The sequence below is a fragment of the Nothobranchius furzeri genome, chromosome 7 (genome assembly GCF_043380555.1).
Source record: "Nothobranchius furzeri strain GRZ-AD chromosome 7, NfurGRZ-RIMD1, whole genome shotgun sequence".
NCBI classification, from domain to species: Eukaryota; Metazoa; Chordata; class Actinopteri; order Cyprinodontiformes; family Nothobranchiidae; genus Nothobranchius; species Nothobranchius furzeri.
Genome location: NC_091747.1, coordinates 63533938 through 63550171, shown reverse-complemented (window position 1 = coordinate 63550171; position 16234 = coordinate 63533938). Strand labels below are relative to the sequence as shown.

General features: G+C 46.2%; 1 protein-coding gene across 1 annotated transcript in view; it reads right to left on the bottom strand.

The window, feature by feature from the left end:
- The window catches only part of LOC107383137 (cullin-1), a 32208-nt gene that overhangs the window by 14212 nt on the left and 1762 nt on the right, over nucleotides 1-16234 (bottom strand). The window contains exons 2-6 of the mRNA XM_015955598.3: nucleotides 4666-5009; nucleotides 2503-2677; nucleotides 2263-2430; nucleotides 349-399; nucleotides 175-265 (exon numbers count right to left, since the gene is read on the bottom strand). Of these exons, the coding sequence (XP_015811084.1) occupies nucleotides 175-265; nucleotides 349-399; nucleotides 2263-2430; nucleotides 2503-2677; nucleotides 4666-4805 (625 nt within the window). The 5' untranslated portion in view covers nucleotides 4806-5009. The remainder of the gene's footprint in view (nucleotides 1-174; nucleotides 266-348; nucleotides 400-2262; nucleotides 2431-2502; nucleotides 2678-4665; nucleotides 5010-16234) is intronic.

Sequence of the window (16234 nt, the reverse complement as noted above, 5' to 3'; positions counted from 1 at the left end):
GACAGACCAGAACCAGCAGAACCACAAGTTTAACCCTCACTTTGGCCCACACAGAGACTAAGTTCTGCTGAAACCCGACCCATTTCTGAGCAGCAGAACTCGACCCAGAATGAAGGTAAAAACCTGATGAATAAATGAAACCCAGGAAGTTCTGACCCGACCCAGAAGACCCACCGTAGGACTGGACGACTCCGCTGATCAGTCGGGTGTTGATGGTCTCTCCGTTCCGCTCGCGCTCGATCAGCTTCAGAACGGCGTTTGTTACCTGGTGGTGGTGGTGGTGTGGGGGGGGGGGTTAACGTTTAGAAATAACAGCTGATTCATCTCCGACTCGTCTAGAAGACTCACCTGTTTGTTGAGCGGTCGGAATAAACACTCCCTCCACGTGACCAGAGCCAGCTGCAGAAACATGAGGTCAGAGGTCAGTGTGTGTGTGTGTGTTTACCAGCCTCATGTGGGACGCCGTCTGTCGCCCAGAAACAGTTTGGTGGTGCGGGTCAGGGTCCTAGCTTAACGGATGTTAGCCTTTATCTACGTGGGTAGCTACTAACAGGCTAGCAGTTAGCCTTTATCTATGTGGGTAGCTACTAACAGGCTAGCAGTTAGCCTTTATCTACGTGGGTAGCTACTAACAGGCTAGCAGTTAGCCTTTATCTATGTGGGTAGCTACTAACAGGCTAGCAGTTAGTAGCTACCCACGTAGATAAAGGCTAACAGGCTAGCAGTTAGCCTTTATCTACGTGGGTAGCTACTAACAGGCTAGCAGTTAGCCTTTATCTATGTGGGTAGCTACTAACAGGCTAGCAGTTAGTAGCTACCCACGTAGATAAAGGCTAACAGGCTAGCAGTTAGCCTTTATCTACGTGGGTAGCTACTAACAGGCTAGCAGTTAGCCTTTATCTACGTGGGTAGCTCCTAACAGGCTAGCAGTTAGCCTTTATCTATGTGGGTAGCTACTAACAGGCTAGCAGTTAGCCTTTATCTACGTGGGTAGCTACTAACAGGCTAGCAGTTAGCCTTTATCTACGTGGGCAGCTACTAACAGGCTAGCATTTAGCCTTTATCTATGTGGGTAGCTACTAACAGGCTAGCATTTAGCCTTTATCTATGTGGGTAGCTACTAACAGGCTAGCAGTTAGCCTTTTCAATTCATCGATCGTCAATAAAAAGCACAAGAAGGAGAAGTTTGCATTCTCTGTCGGCATCGTTGCGGAGGCTGGAAGTGAGAGTAATGTCTGCGGAGGTGAAGCAAAGAGCTAAAACCAGAGTGAACATCGGCATGACCTACGCTAGTCTCGTGGCAATGACATCACAGACTGATGGTGACCTGGCCTTGTTGCTACAGGACCTGTAAGTAATACTTTTGTCCAACAGTGTGGATCTGTTAGCTCGTTGTTAGCGCTAGCTACATCAGGCAACTGCAGGGTTGTTTAAGACCATTGTAATTCCACTTTCCACCAGTAGGGGGAGGATCAGGAAACTGCTGTTTTATTATAAGAGAGGATTTGTATTCCCTCATTAGTGAACTTTACTGATTGTACCTAAACCCATCACAGACCTGCCAACCTTGTAATAATCTTTGAGTACCACATGTGCAGCGGTTTTTGCAGACCGTTGCAACTCCGTTGTTTTCCACGCTGTAATGTTCCCGCTCACCGGATGTTAAACTGAATTAGTTCCCTTTCTAGTTTCTAATATGGAAAGGTTTATTCCAGCTCATTTTTCTACTTCCTGCATCTTTAATCTGCTCTAGTTATAAAACGTTTTATTTGATGGGTGACCAAAATAAACTCCTGAACTAAACGTAGCCGTTTATAAACCTGAAGGACTGAAAAACATGTTGCCGACACGAGAATCCAAACTCACAGAAGAAAGTTGCCTTGTTTGGACTTCCACTGACCTGCTGAGGGTTTTACATTTACCAGCCGTCTGTTCTGGGTTTAGCTGCTAATGTAGACTCTGGTCCAGGAGGGGCGGGGGTGTTACGCTACAGCTTAGGCAAAAATATTCTTCCTGCGTTTCTACGACGATTGGCTAAAACTTCTTCGCCAGGCTGCTGCGTCGTGTTGCAGACATGAGCACCAGGCGTGCACATCCGCTACAGAACTCACGTGCCTGCAGCTTTTGGCGTACTTTAGAGGGGTGAGTCGTACGGGCGTATTTAGATGTTGCGCATTTGCTACGTAAAATAAGTACAGGTTGGCAGGTCGGCTATCAGATCTTCACTGACACACACAGGGTGTGGGTGACCTTTGACCTTACCGAGTAGATCTCGTAGATGCCCTTGCGGCCCTCGTCACACTCCCGTCGGACCCAGTGGCGGTTGAGGTAGGCGCAGATCCCGTTTAGGACCTTACTGGAGAAGCGGTAGTCCTCCCACTGCTGGGTGTAGAACTTCAGCACACACTCGTCCATCAGGTCCTCGCCATCCTGCAGGGACACGCAGCAGTTAGACCAGTGAGCTGCAGCTCGATATCGTGACGAGCGTCAGGCTGGACGGACCTTCAGCAGGCTGGTCAGGTAGTTCTTCAGGAACTCTTTGAGTCGCTTGTAGAGCTCCAGCCCCACAAACTGAGCCCCTCCCGGGGTGGTGGACTTCTTGGAGGGCTTGGCTGGAGCCAAGGGGCCTCTGACCTGGCTGGACTGGTGGACGCTGGTGCAATAGTTATATACATGTCTGAGGAGCAGTTCAGGAACTCTGTGGGTCTCTACAGGTGAGGAACGGGATGGTTATGAAGGTGTTAAACGTCGTGTCTCTACGGGTTAAAGAACCAATAAATAAAACCTGCTGAAGTGATTGCTTCCTAGTTTTAGACAAACCAGGACGCAGACAGGAAGTACCACACAGCTGTTTAGTTTCTACCATAAACTCAGTTCTGATCTGGTTTTATTCTGAAAATCTGAGACTTTATAATAACCTGTTACGTTTACTAAACTTCTGGTTTCTGGTTCAGGTTCTGGTCACAGCTCAAACCTAGAGCTACTTTAGCAAATCTACAGAACAAGCAGACACGCCCCCCCACCCTCAGGTATCTTCCCTGGATCCGCGTCCGCCAACCAGAAACCTGCGATGCTGGAGGAAGCGAGATAGCGCTAAACACCAGTCACCGCTTTCTAGGTCCAAACGACTTTTGTTGTCTGTTTTTCTCTTTGGGACTCTGGTAGTTTGTCCCACAGCTGAAGCGGTAGCAGCGGCTGTTTCTCCTACTCTGGTGTTGTTGAGTGGAGGACCTTACACACCTGCGGTGTGCTGCTGAATACGTGAGTGTGATGAGCAGAGGTGGAAAGTAATGAATTACATTTACTCACGTTACTGTAATTGAGTAGTTTTTTTGTATATTTATAATTTTTAAGTCGTTTTTAAAATCTGTACTTTTACTTGAGTACGTTTTTAAAAAAGAATTGTAATTCGCTAAATTTTAAATCATATCCGTTACTGAGTAAAAATGAATTATAGGCTTAATAAATTAAAAATATTACGTGTAGCAGCGTCGGAACGGAGAGAGACACCTGCATGAGCACCGCCTCTAAACCGGGGGTGGGGGGGGTACACTTCTGCTCTAAAACATCGGTTCAGTCCCTGTGATCCACGCGCTGTTCACCTCCTCTCTGGGTTGGAACCGCACCTTCACGCACCGGTGTGACGTCATCACAATTCTGCTCGGTCACAATTCTGCTCGGTTCGGTAGCCGGACTCGGTTCCGTGTTAGAAACGTGTTTCCCTACCGCTCCGCACGGCAGCGGCAAAATAACGTTTAGCGCTCCTAACAAGCAGATTCTCAGCGCTCTGCTCATAAAACAGGATACCTGCAGGCCTCTGTGAGTTAAAACATCCTGATACTGTTCAGGTGTAAACATTGTGCTCCATCCCTGTGTTTGAACTCAGAAGATGCTCCTTGATGCCACAGATATGTGATGATTTAGCTTGTTTCTTTATTTTACTCCAGAATAAGAGATTAAATTATTACTAAAGTAGTTCAGTGTAGTTAAATTAGTCATTCACATGATTCTAACATGCTGCTGTGTGTGTGTGCGCGCGCAGACACACGAGTGAATTGTGAACTGGCGTTGTGAATTAGCACTACTTGGATGTAGATGTACGCTGACAAAAATGTTACTTTGAGTACATTTTGTTTACGATACTTTTTACTTTTACTTGAGTAAAAAATTATCAAAGTATTAGTACTCGTACTTAAGTAGGAACTTTGAGTACTCTTTCCACCTGTGGTGATGAGTGGAGGACCCAGGGACCCGGGTGGGTGGTTGGTTTTGGTCCGAGTCGTGTAGTTGGTGGAGGTTTTTAGACACAGTGAGAGGACCACTTTGTTTTTATCTCCATGACGACGTTTGTATAGCTACTCCGCTGGAACGCTGTTAGAGGCATGAAAACATGTTTCAAACTCATTTATTGTCCAGAGCAGCTTTAAAGGTGCTTCACGGTTTAACGCTGCGAGAACGTTCTGGTGCAGATTAAACACGTAAACGGCTGTAGAACCACTTTTGGACCAGTCCGTCCCTCTGCGGGTCGGGACCGTCGGGGACACGGATTGGGATCTCTGAAACATTCCTGATGTTTGTTTTATTCCCTCTGAGCCTGGTGTGACACTACTGTAAACAAACAGAACCACTATGCAACTGGGTTTGGGTGGAGGCCCGGCAGGATACGTGTAGAGCTCCATGTAGCGGGCCTTGGCCATGCTCTGCCGCGTGTACACCTGCTGGATTCCAGCCCGCAGGTCATCCCAGATCTGGTCCAGACCGATCTGTTTCAGTCCATGAGGGTTCTGTCCCCTGTTGGACGACATGGTGGAGCCCCTCGTCCTCTCCTCTGCCCTTCCTGCTCCCGCGCCGCGCCGCTCCGCTCCTCGGCTGATTTCAGTCCTGACTCGCTGCTGCCCTACAGGTCCAGGTCCATCTGGCAACAGCAGAAGAGCTTCAGGAGGCTGTTGGCTGTGAGAAGATGCAGTCCCACTCCACACCCCTGGGTGGTGCCGTCTTCACCAGGGGACCTGAGAGATGAAACACATGAATCATGTGACGAATCGAGTGTAACCAGGCGAGTTCCACAGGTTTCCCTGCCTCTGACCCTGCCCCCACCCTCATGTCACTCAGCTAAACTCAGATTATTCCACTTCTTTGCTAGCAGCTGATGTTTAGAGCTCACACCTGAACCAGGTCATTTCATCCCACAGGTAAACAGAGCAGGTAACGATGGCCGGGATTATAGCATAACGCTGTACTTTAATCTGAGAGGAAACAGCTGCAGCAGGAACATAATCCAAGACTTCATACGTTACTGATGAGATTAACTGCTCATTTATGCAGTGTGTGTGTGTGTGTGTGCGCGTGCGTGCGTGTGTGTTATATTTAGCAGCAGCAGGTGCTGATGCCAGTCCCAGACTCCAGGGAAGGACAGGAAGCTGAGACACCGGTTCTGGTTCCTGATGACCTTTGACCCCTGACCTGGCTGCAGCTGTAAACCCTGTGGTGATAAATCCTCGTGTCTGCGTCACTAAGCCAGACAGTTACTGTTGTTTTCCATGAGCTGGGGTTAATACTCCGGCTGACTCACACTGGGAACGCCGACAGGAATTCATTCTGATGTTTCCTGAACTTCCTTTGGGCTGACGGTGCAGCTGGCCGTGGAGCTGGCGGCTGCGCGCCGCTACGGTGCTGATCTATTCTGGGATTTCGGGGCATTTTTGTTACTGTAACACACCAGTGATAAAACCTTAGTGACCAGCAGCTGAACTTCCTAACTGATCCAAAACGCTTCAGAGGAACAAAACAACAAAAATAAACTTTTCCGCGAGGGAGCACCAGAACCTCCCAGAGTAAAGACCACCACGAGTGCTCTCTTTGTTACTGGTGGCCTTAAATGGGCCCTGGCCCCTCTGGTCTGTGGTAACTGGTTTCCATTCCCGACTCCTGAACCTGAGCTCAGGAACAGACGTGAGGAGCTTGTGAGGAAGAAGGTCAGCTGAGTAAATCTGATTACCGTGGTAACCGTGTGTGCGGTCTGATAGCCTACATTCAGACACAAACAAAACCACTGTGTGTTTGTGCCGAGTCAGCACGCCACAGATTTATCCCTCCTCTACCTGAAGACTCTGCTGCTCCAGGATCCGATCCTGATGAAACCTGAACAGGTAGCAGAAGGAGGAACTTCTCTGTGATGAGCTCATGCTAACAGCACATCAGCGACGATCAGACGGTTATTCGTGTCATCTGTAGGACTGCCACGATTAGTCGACTCATCACGACAATGTTGACAAACAAAAGTCGACTATTCATCTAATAGCCGACGCGTTGTTTATTTTATTAACATTTTTAAATCTCGCCTGCCGCAGCACGTTCGGTGGTTTCTTCCTGCGTCTCTGATCAACGCACATGCGCAGTAGCGGGCATCCAGGTCAGCCTTCATCACCGGAGAAAGAAAACACGGTGAGTCAGCAACGTAGCTAAAACGGTTACAAAGACCAAAGAAAGGTCTGTAGAGTGAAAGTCTCCTTTCACGGGAGCACAGCAGCGACGCACGAGGACCTCCAGAGGAAGCACGTCATGGCGGAGAACAAAGAGTCGCCTCGGTACGTTTACTTCGTTAGCTGCTAACATAGCTGTAGCAACACCATAGTGGTGGTGATGTCATTACCTTTAGAACACATTTATGTCACGTATTTTTGCTCCAATTACAAACTAATGATTTATTTCATCCCGCTACGTTAATAACAGTGCTCCTCTTCCACAGACCAGCTAGTTACGCGCACACCCAGCAAGCTAACGTCCTGACCGAGGGCTGTGGGTCGGTATCCACGTTTCAGACATGATCAAGCAGCTCAACCCAGGTTACCATGACTACCATTTACCAGGCTGATCCCATTTCACCACCGTGATGGAAAAGAAATATGAAACAGCCTTTAAGGTGTGTGTGTGTGTGTGTGCGTGCGTGTGTGTGTGTGCGTGTGTGTGTCTCTCTCTCTCTCTCTCCCTCTGGACACAAATAAAATAAACATTAGAATATAATAGATTACAAAATAAAAAGGTTGCTGACTGAAACTAATATTTTAAAGCATAAAACTGTTTCTTTGTGTTAAATCTTAACCTACTTTATTACATATAACAGAATTATTAATCTGGTAAATACACTAACTTTAATATCTTTTATCTTTACGGTAAAGCAGACCCTCAGAGCTGTCGATGGTCCCTGACTGCTGACGTGTGGACCAGCCGCGCTACAGAGGCGTACCGTGGAGTGTCCTGCCGTTTCCTGAGTTATGATTGGAAGATGAAGCTCTTCAACCTCACCACCATGCCTCTTGTAAACACAAGTCTTGTTTGGTTTTAGGTGCCTACCTCCATGTGACTGCAGCATTTGTATTAACAGGTTACAAAGTTAATTAGAGCTGTTTGATAAGCTATCATCTCGTCTTTATTACTAGATGGCCCATAGCTGATCACAGCTAATGATGGTACCTTAGAGCATCCTGGTGCAATAAGCTAAACTTTTATGAATGACACGATTAGTCCACTACTAAAATAGTCGTCTGTGGAAGCCCGTGGGTTTACTGCCCCTCTGTCCGCACGAGCCCGTTCCATTTCGGTGTGCACGAGCCTCCTAAACCATCCATGGGAGCTTTACTGTTACAGTAAATAAACAAAGCTGCTCTCACCATCTCCTATTACTGTGATTGTCCAACCTCACACAGGTCACATTAGGTGTGTGAGTTCCACACGTGCACAATACCAACATTACTGGTTCAGCCAACCGGGCCAAGCAGAACTCTGATCAAACCCAAAACATCTGATTCATTCAGCTTCGGGCTGGGCGGAACGGCCTAAAATCAATATCACGATATATTGAGAATTTCACCTCAATAACGTCCGACGATAACGGCCCAATCCCAATACTCGTACTTGCACCCTTGCAGGGTGTCCCGATTCCCAAGTGTGCAAGTTGATCACGCCCCTTTTGGACCCTTGATCCACACTTCACCCAAGTCTGCATCGATGCGGACTTGGGTGAAGGGTATTACCCACAATGCACTGCTGCAGGAGAAAATGCTCAAGTTCCATTTCTGAAAATATGTATTTTCTGATTAAATTTGTTCGTTTTAGAATGATTGGTTGATGCTCTGAATGTTTTACACAAAGCAGCAGTGAATTTAAATTTATTTCAAATAACTGTTTGGTTGTTTGTCTGAAAGTTGTTAAAAATGAAATCACTTTTATTGTCACGTCACATGTGCAGGTACACTGGTACAGTACGTGCGAGTGAAATTCTTGTGTGCGAGCTTCACAGCAACAGAGTTGTGCTAAAATACAGTAACGTAAAAACAAGCAAAATATTAAAATGGCTAATCTAAGTAATAATATGTATAAGTTGTAATGTATATACATTGCTGAATGTGTGTACTATGTTTTTCTGCGTGTGTGTGTGTGTGTGTGTTAGGGTTGTCACGGTAACCGGTATAGCGGTAAACCCCGGTAAAAAGTTGACAATAAAAATAACCGTCCAGTTTTTAAAAAACTAAATTATCTCGGTGGGTTTACCGTGGCCGCGGTTTCGGCGCGGTGACCCGTACCAGCCACCGTCGCTTCTGCTGAAGTTCCCGCGGCGCGCACTTTTTAGTTTGCAACGGCACCAAAACTTTGAAGCTGAATAATGGCCGAAGGAGGAGACGGCAGCGCCCAGGACATCCATCAGCCCTCAAAGAAGATTAAATCGGAAGTATGGGCATATTTTGGATTTCTGAAAAGTGCTGAGGGACAGTTAATAGAAGACGGCTATCCCGTTTGCAGAACGTGCAGGAAACAAGTGTCTGCAAAAGGCAGCAACACTTCGAATCTAATGGCACATCTGTGTGACCATCACCCACGTCTCTACAGCCAGTGCAAGGTAAGTTAACATTAGCATTTTAGCTTAAATGCATGACGCGAGGACTTTTGGTTGAGGGAGAATGCAACGAGTCACTATAAACTGCAGCCGCAGCGTCCTCTGCCAGCATTTAAACCGTGTCACGGACACCCTGTTGCTGGATGAAGCATCTTATTTGTTGATGATGAAGAGAAATATACAATTAGTTCCTTGTCATTGATTTGTTTACTTATTCAATGCCATTTATACTTGAACATTTGGATTTGATTACATAGTGTAGTAGTTATTTTAGTCATTTGTTTAAAGTGGCTATTTATTTTAAATACATATTTTTTAAGGTTGACTTGTACAGCGCTCAAGTCAAGTGTGGACTGGAGTTTTAGATTTTCATTTTGATAATGAAGAAAACAAGTATATGAGAAAACAAGTGGTGTTTCTTTGATTTGTTTACATATTGTTTATGTTTTGAATGTTTGGATTTGTATCATTTAAACCTGCACTGACTACTGTAACATGTTCCAGAAAAAGAAGCTATTTGTTCCTTTACTTGTGAAAAGTTGCACTTTTGCTAAGGCTTTGTGTTATTTTAGCTTTAATAAACACTGTTAAACCTTTTCAGAACTATTTCAGTTTGTGTAGAACAGGACTATCAATGCTTTCTGAACATATGCAACACCGTTTAAAAAATACCGCGATAATACCGAAAACCGTGATAATTTTGGTCACAATAACCGTGAGGTTACATTTTCATACCGTGACAACCCTAGTGTGAGTGTGTATATAGTGTGTATATACATGTTTTACAAATGAATAAAGTAAACAATAAGATAAGAGATATAAAATATACAATCAGAGGTTGGTATGTGCAAAACAGTGGCATTAATGTACAGTATGGAGTGTGTAATGTTGGAGTTTCAGTAGTGAGGGTGAGGTGTCTGCGAAGTGTTCAGCAGTCTGATGGCCTGATGGAAAAAGCTGTCTGTCAGTCTGCTGGTTCTGGACCGGATGCTGCAGAACCTCCTTCCTGATGGAAGTAGTCTGAACAGTTTATGGCTGGGGTGACTTGAGTCCTTGATGATCCTCCCCGCTTTCCTCAGGCACCGCTTCCTGTAGATGTCTTGGAGGGAGGGAAGCTCACCTCCAATAATCCTTTCTGCACAGTGAGGATGCTCTCAATGGCACAGCGATAGAAGGTCCTGAGGATGCGGCGGCTCATGCCAAATCTTTTCAGTCTCCTGAGAAAGAAGAGGCGCTGCTGTGCCTTCTTCACTGTATTTTCCGTGTGCACTGACCACGTAAGATCCTCTGCCAGGTGAACTCCAAGGAAACGGAAGCTGCTCACCCTCTCCACAGCGTCGCCGTTGATGGTGATGGGGGTGTGTATTCCTCTGCTCCTCCGGAAGTCCACTATCATCTCCTTTGTCTTTGTGACGTTGAGGGTGAGACGGTTGTCCTGACACCAGTGGGTCAGGGCGCTGATCTCCTCCCTGTAGGCCGTCTCATCGTCGTTGGTGATGAGACCCACCACTGTGGTGTCGTCCGCAAACTTCACAATGATGTTGGAGTTTCTCGTGGCCGTGTAGTCGTAGGTGTAGAGTGAGTACAGGAGAGGGCTCAGCGCACACCCCTGCGGAGCACCAGTGTTCAGTGTGACGGGGGATGAGGTGGTGCCGCCCAGTCTGACCACCTGGCGTCTGTCAGACAGAAAGTTCAGGATCCAGCTGCAGAGGGAGCTGCTCAGTCCTAGATCCTGCAGTTTCCCGTCCAGCTTCGATGGAACGATGGTGTTGAATGCTGAGCTGTAATCTACAAACAGCATTCTCACATACGTGTCTCTCTTCTCCAGGTGTGACAGGGCAGCATGGAGTGTCAGGGCTATGGCATCATCAGTGGACCTGTTGTGGCCGTATGCAAACTGTAGAGGGTCCAGTGAATCGGGCAGTGCAGAGCAGATGAAGTCCCTGACCAACTTCTCGAAGCATTTGCTCACAATGGGGGTCAGGGCTACAGGTCGCCAGTCATTCAATGAGGAGATGGTGGAGGATTTGGGTACAGGGACAATGGTGGCCATTTTGAAGCAGGCTGGGACTACCGACAGAGAGAGGGAAAGGTTGAAGATGTGTGTAAACACTCCAGCCAGCTGAGCCGCACATGACCTGAGGACGCGGCCGGGAATCCCGTCCGGACCACTAGCTTTGCGTGCGTTCACCCTTCTGAAGAACTCCCGCACATCCTCTACAGAACTCTTCAGTGAGGCGGTGCAGGATCCGAACTATTTATAAAGAGCACATAACAGGAAGTACCATCTGTGTGGGTGACAAACATGGAGTCGCGGCTGCAGGAATAGAGACCAGAGTGTACGGGTGAACGGTGTTCTGTCAAAAAGCGTTCATTTATGAGTCTGAGTGATGTAATTGAGCTTTCACATCTGGCTTGGCCCAGCCCTGGTAGGGTTATAGTGTTCACATCTGGGCTAATCTGTGTGTTTTCTGTGCTCAGCTAACACTTTTTTTTTCTGACCTGCTCTCTGGCGGTCAGCTTGGTGCAGAACCAACCCAACACACCCACTACCGGCTGATTGGCCGGTTGAAGTTAATTCCTATCTATACCTATAGATGGAGCCTCTGGTTAGCTACGTAGCAGTAGCGTTACGTACCGCTGAGCCTGTAGCTTAGTTAAAGCGATCAGTAAAACAAAAGCATACAGGTAAAAAAGCAAAGAAAGCCCTTCACGGGGGAAAAACACAAGTTAACAGACAAATCTAGAGAATAAGAAAATTAAATGCAAGGAGAAAGACGTGCGGACAAGACAACGTTTGTTTCCAACTCTGTGCATGCTCGACCTAACTGAATGGTTGGTGTATTCACAGCATGATTGGATCATTTCAGTTAGTGTCCATTTATAGACAAACACTTGGGATTTCTGATCAACCACGATTTAAATCAGATGAGGGTAATCTGGCATATGTAAACGTAGCTAGTGGCTGCTAGAATCAGCCAGCGACAGCTTCCTGCATGCGCGATTTATTATCGGTCCAGACGTAGGCGTAAACATCTACTGAGCAACTCAGACCTTCTGCTCCAGCTGCTGCAGCACGAGAACCGACTGCTGAGAGAAGAGCTCACGGGAGCACCGCTGCTCAGTGAGAGAACAGGAAGCAGTGTGCCTCATGTCAGAGTCTGCAAAAGAAACACAGCTCACGGCCGCCATTGTTAACTCATTTAAGGAGGACACCACAAACTTCCCAGCACACCTTAGCCCCGCCCACGTACTCGGAGACATCTGTGTTCCTGAGAAGGATGTGGGAACGGCCGCATGGGACGGTCCGGGCTCACCTAGATGTGAAAGTGGCCTTACCTTCAGAATCAGAAGGTTTTCATAATAATAATAACAACAATAATAACACATTTCATTTGTATTGTGCTTTACATTTAAAATCTCTAAGCGTTTTATTGCCATATATGCGAGAATCACATTAGGGAATTACTGCAGTAAAAAACAAAGATAAAAATAAGAGATGAGCAAATATAGGAAGTAAGAATCATGATAAAATAATATTATAAAGTGGCGACACTTAGAGAAAAGCCTACTGTGTAGGGCTGTCGCGGTTGAGGAATTCCCCCTGCGGTGATTCAGGGTGGCTTAATATTGCGGTGTGCGATATTATTGCAGTCCCTTTTTTATTGCAGTACTATCTAAACATAATGTTTACACATTTAAAAAAGGTTAAAAATTGCCGTGCCTTCTTTTATAACACTTTACTGAATGCAGATCAAAGGGCAGTAACAACATAGATCGCAGTAACGTTTGTTTGTCCGACAGTCGGAGTCCGACTGAACTTAAAAACAACAAAATTCAGGAGAAGGTTAAACTTTTAAATGCAAATTTGGCTGCAGCATCTAACAAATAAGAAACAAGTCCCCATTTTGTTTAGTTGTTTAAAATCAAGCATAAAAAATTGCATGTACCGTGCGCGCGCGCGCCGGGGGGCGGGCGCACTATCATTTCACTTTCACACACACGAATGACGGTGATTTATAGCTCGGTCACGTCCGTGTTACCCACAAGGAAAACCAGCATGTTAACCATATACGGTTTGAGAGAGAATCTGAGAGGGGGGGCAACATTTGCAGCAACACTGAAAACCCTCTCGGATGGTGCGCTCGTTGCACTAACGCACACGTACCTGCGTGCGACTCTGGCGAGCAAAGGGAATCTCTCCCGGTTGTTGCTCCACCATGTCAGGGGGGTTCTTTAGGGTGGATGCGTTCCTCCTGCAGGTAGCGAGTGAGCTCCAGCTCGGCTCAAACTCTCTTCGGGACGGCTGCAGAAGCAGTGCTTGTCCGGGACTTCAGCAGGTCTCCGAGCGTTTATTTTAGGGCTGCAACAACGAATCGATAAATTCGATGAAAATCGATTACTAAAAGCGTTGGCAACGAATTGCGTCATCGATTCGTTGTGTCGCACAACTCTTCCAAAAGCGCCCCCCCTTCCCGCCCGCCGTTGCGCGCAGACCAGAGCAAGTCAGATCAGCGCGAGGGAGAGCCGCAGATCAGCGCGAGGGAGAGCCGCAGATCAGCGCGAGGGAGAGCCGGCAGACTTGCGCTGCTGCGAACCGGTTCCGCATTGTTGCACAGCGATCCAGGCAGCTGCTTCCAGCGCACGGTCCATTCTCAAAGTGGCGCAACCAAAAAACTATAATTAGCACACGATCGTTCTTGTCCGCACATGTTCTCTATTTTCTGTCTTATTTGTGCCTGAAGCGCGCTACTGCGGAGCTCATCACCTGTGCTGTGGTGATGTCACCTCACGCAGCATCGAAAACGCGCTCTGCGCTTTGCGGTCAGGAGATCCCTTTGACCTGCTCAAAAGTAACTGATGAGGTGAAAAGGTAAGAATCCAGGCAACAGATTTTCTGGAGAATTAAGAGGAGATGCAGGAAGATGAGAGACAGACAGGACAGGAAAATAGTTCAATAAAAACAAGAAAACAAAACAAAGTGTTGAAAAGTAAAATGTAGGTAGATTTATCTCCACTACACGTTTTTACCAGTAAAAAAACAATAAGTTATACACATGTCATATTTATACATCTGATACAATTCAGATCACCTTCAAAACTCAGTCACACACCCAGGGCCGTTTCAAGACATTTTGGGGGCCAAGGCAAAATGCCCCCCCCCCCCCCCCCCCCAATAACTGGGCTCCCCAGAAGCCTCTGTGTAATTCATACCCTCTCCAGTAGTGTTAGTTATACAGTGTTTATAAAAGCCCCTCAGACATTACTGACATGTTCTAATATTATCAGATGAAAAACTAAATTATCAGACATGCTGTCTCATCTGCTGCTTTTATAAACTTGCAAAAAGTAACAAAACCATTTGAAAGCCACTATTTGTGGATTCTCTGAAAGTTTCCATGGAGTGTGTGACAACTTATTTTATCATTGATCCTATCGTCTAATCTCACAGCTGAAACAAGCATCCTTAATAATCTGTGCACAGGAAGCGTACCGATGCTGTAGTAAAACAAAAGGTATAATAATTTATTATTAATAAAACCTTGTTGCAGCACTAAAGCAGAAAAATTAGATTTTGCATTAAATATGCAAAATATTTACATATGAATTGTTTTAGAGCCCTTTAATTGGCAGAATCTGATATTAATTTAGTTCTTACAAAAAATGGGTCCCAACATGGTTTGTGTGGCGTTGCCATAGTGTGACGTCATAGGCACAGATCCCCTGTCCTCTTGTTTGGAAATGGAAATATGATCACCCTACATTAAACAAACTGTCCACCCGGGCTTTTGCGCTGCACAGAGACGCTTCGCTGCCTACGACTGAACGTCAGTTGAGAGTCAGTCTCATGCAGACTGACCAATGAAGAGAGGGCCTCAAGTTAAGACCCTCTCCTCATTGGTCAGTCCACACGAGGTGGGTCAAAGGTTACTCTGGGCGGGTTACGTGTTGTCAGGCATTCAAGTATTGAGTATATTTACTGCATATTACAGTAAAATATTCTGTATGTGACCACATTATGGTGATCCTCGGGTCGTGATGATGGAGCCCTTGAATATTGTTGCCCAGGGTACAACAAAGTGTTAATCTGGCCCTGGTTCCGCCGTCACATTCCCGCAGAAACTGGTTGATCACACCGGGGCCAGACTACTAGCATGTGGTTTTACAACCACAATGTCCTCAGAAGCAAAAATGCTTTTAAAAGGGAGGGAGGAGTCCTAACTGTTGCTGCAGGCGTGTTGTGTGAGAGTGCAGTTATATACTGGTTCATATATTTTTGGGTTCAGTTGCTTTCATGTGGCCTAATGTGAGTCTATTTGGGATCATTGGAATGATCAGCAGCATTTCTTGATGTGACTTTATGGCAGTTGCCCAGGGCATCATCACAAGTAGGATGGCATTCATTTACTTTTGTTTTATTTGGTATTTTTTCAGTCATTTTTGGAAATAGTGATCAATTTTGATAAATTCACAGCCTATGTTTAATTACATTTAAAATAAATGTCAACAGATGAGATCAAACAAAACAGATGAGAATTGCCCTTAAGCTGTTTAACTTGGACCAAGCATTTTAGGTCACAGATAGATGTAGCTTAGGGTCTCTGTCTATACACCTTATAAGACAATTTAGGTGATGGCATGTTATTTTTCTGCTATTGAACTGTTTTCTAATAATGTTGTGTTAAATAAAGTGAAGGAAGGAGAGAAATAACGTTTCCCTAGCAGTTTTTAAAAATTTCCCCATGTAATCCGATTAATCGTGTCGAGACCCCATCCGATTAATCGATTATCCAAATAATCGTTTGTTGCAGCCCTAGTTTATTTATTTATTTATTTTTGCCGCTGGTGGCAGCTCTGTCTCGGCCAAGGACTCTGGCTGCGCAGCAGCTGACGTACTGAAAACCAAAGTGCTCCCAAAGGAGCGAAGTAACGTTTTGCTTTGATACCAGTGCAGCCATCCTTCTCAACATGCATCATTGAGTTGAACCAAGTTCAGTAATCGCGGTGGCCCATGATGCAGCGCGGTGGGCTTCTTCATATCGCGATATTTCATTTTTGCGGTTACCGTGACAGCCCTACTACTGTGTAGGTACTAATCAGAGCAGATCAGCTCAGGTACAAACAACATCATGTCAGGTGACTGGAACCACACCACGGGAGTGGGTAACCCTAGGATTGTCGTTCACGAGTCCAACAGCAGACGGGAAGAAGCTGTTCTTATGGCCAGAGGTTCTGGTCCGAACGGATCTGATCTGATTCTCTCCTCTCTGGTGCATTGAGTGAGATTAAAGCTCACACACACATAGTAGTCCGTCCCAGACCCTGGTCCAGATCTGCCCC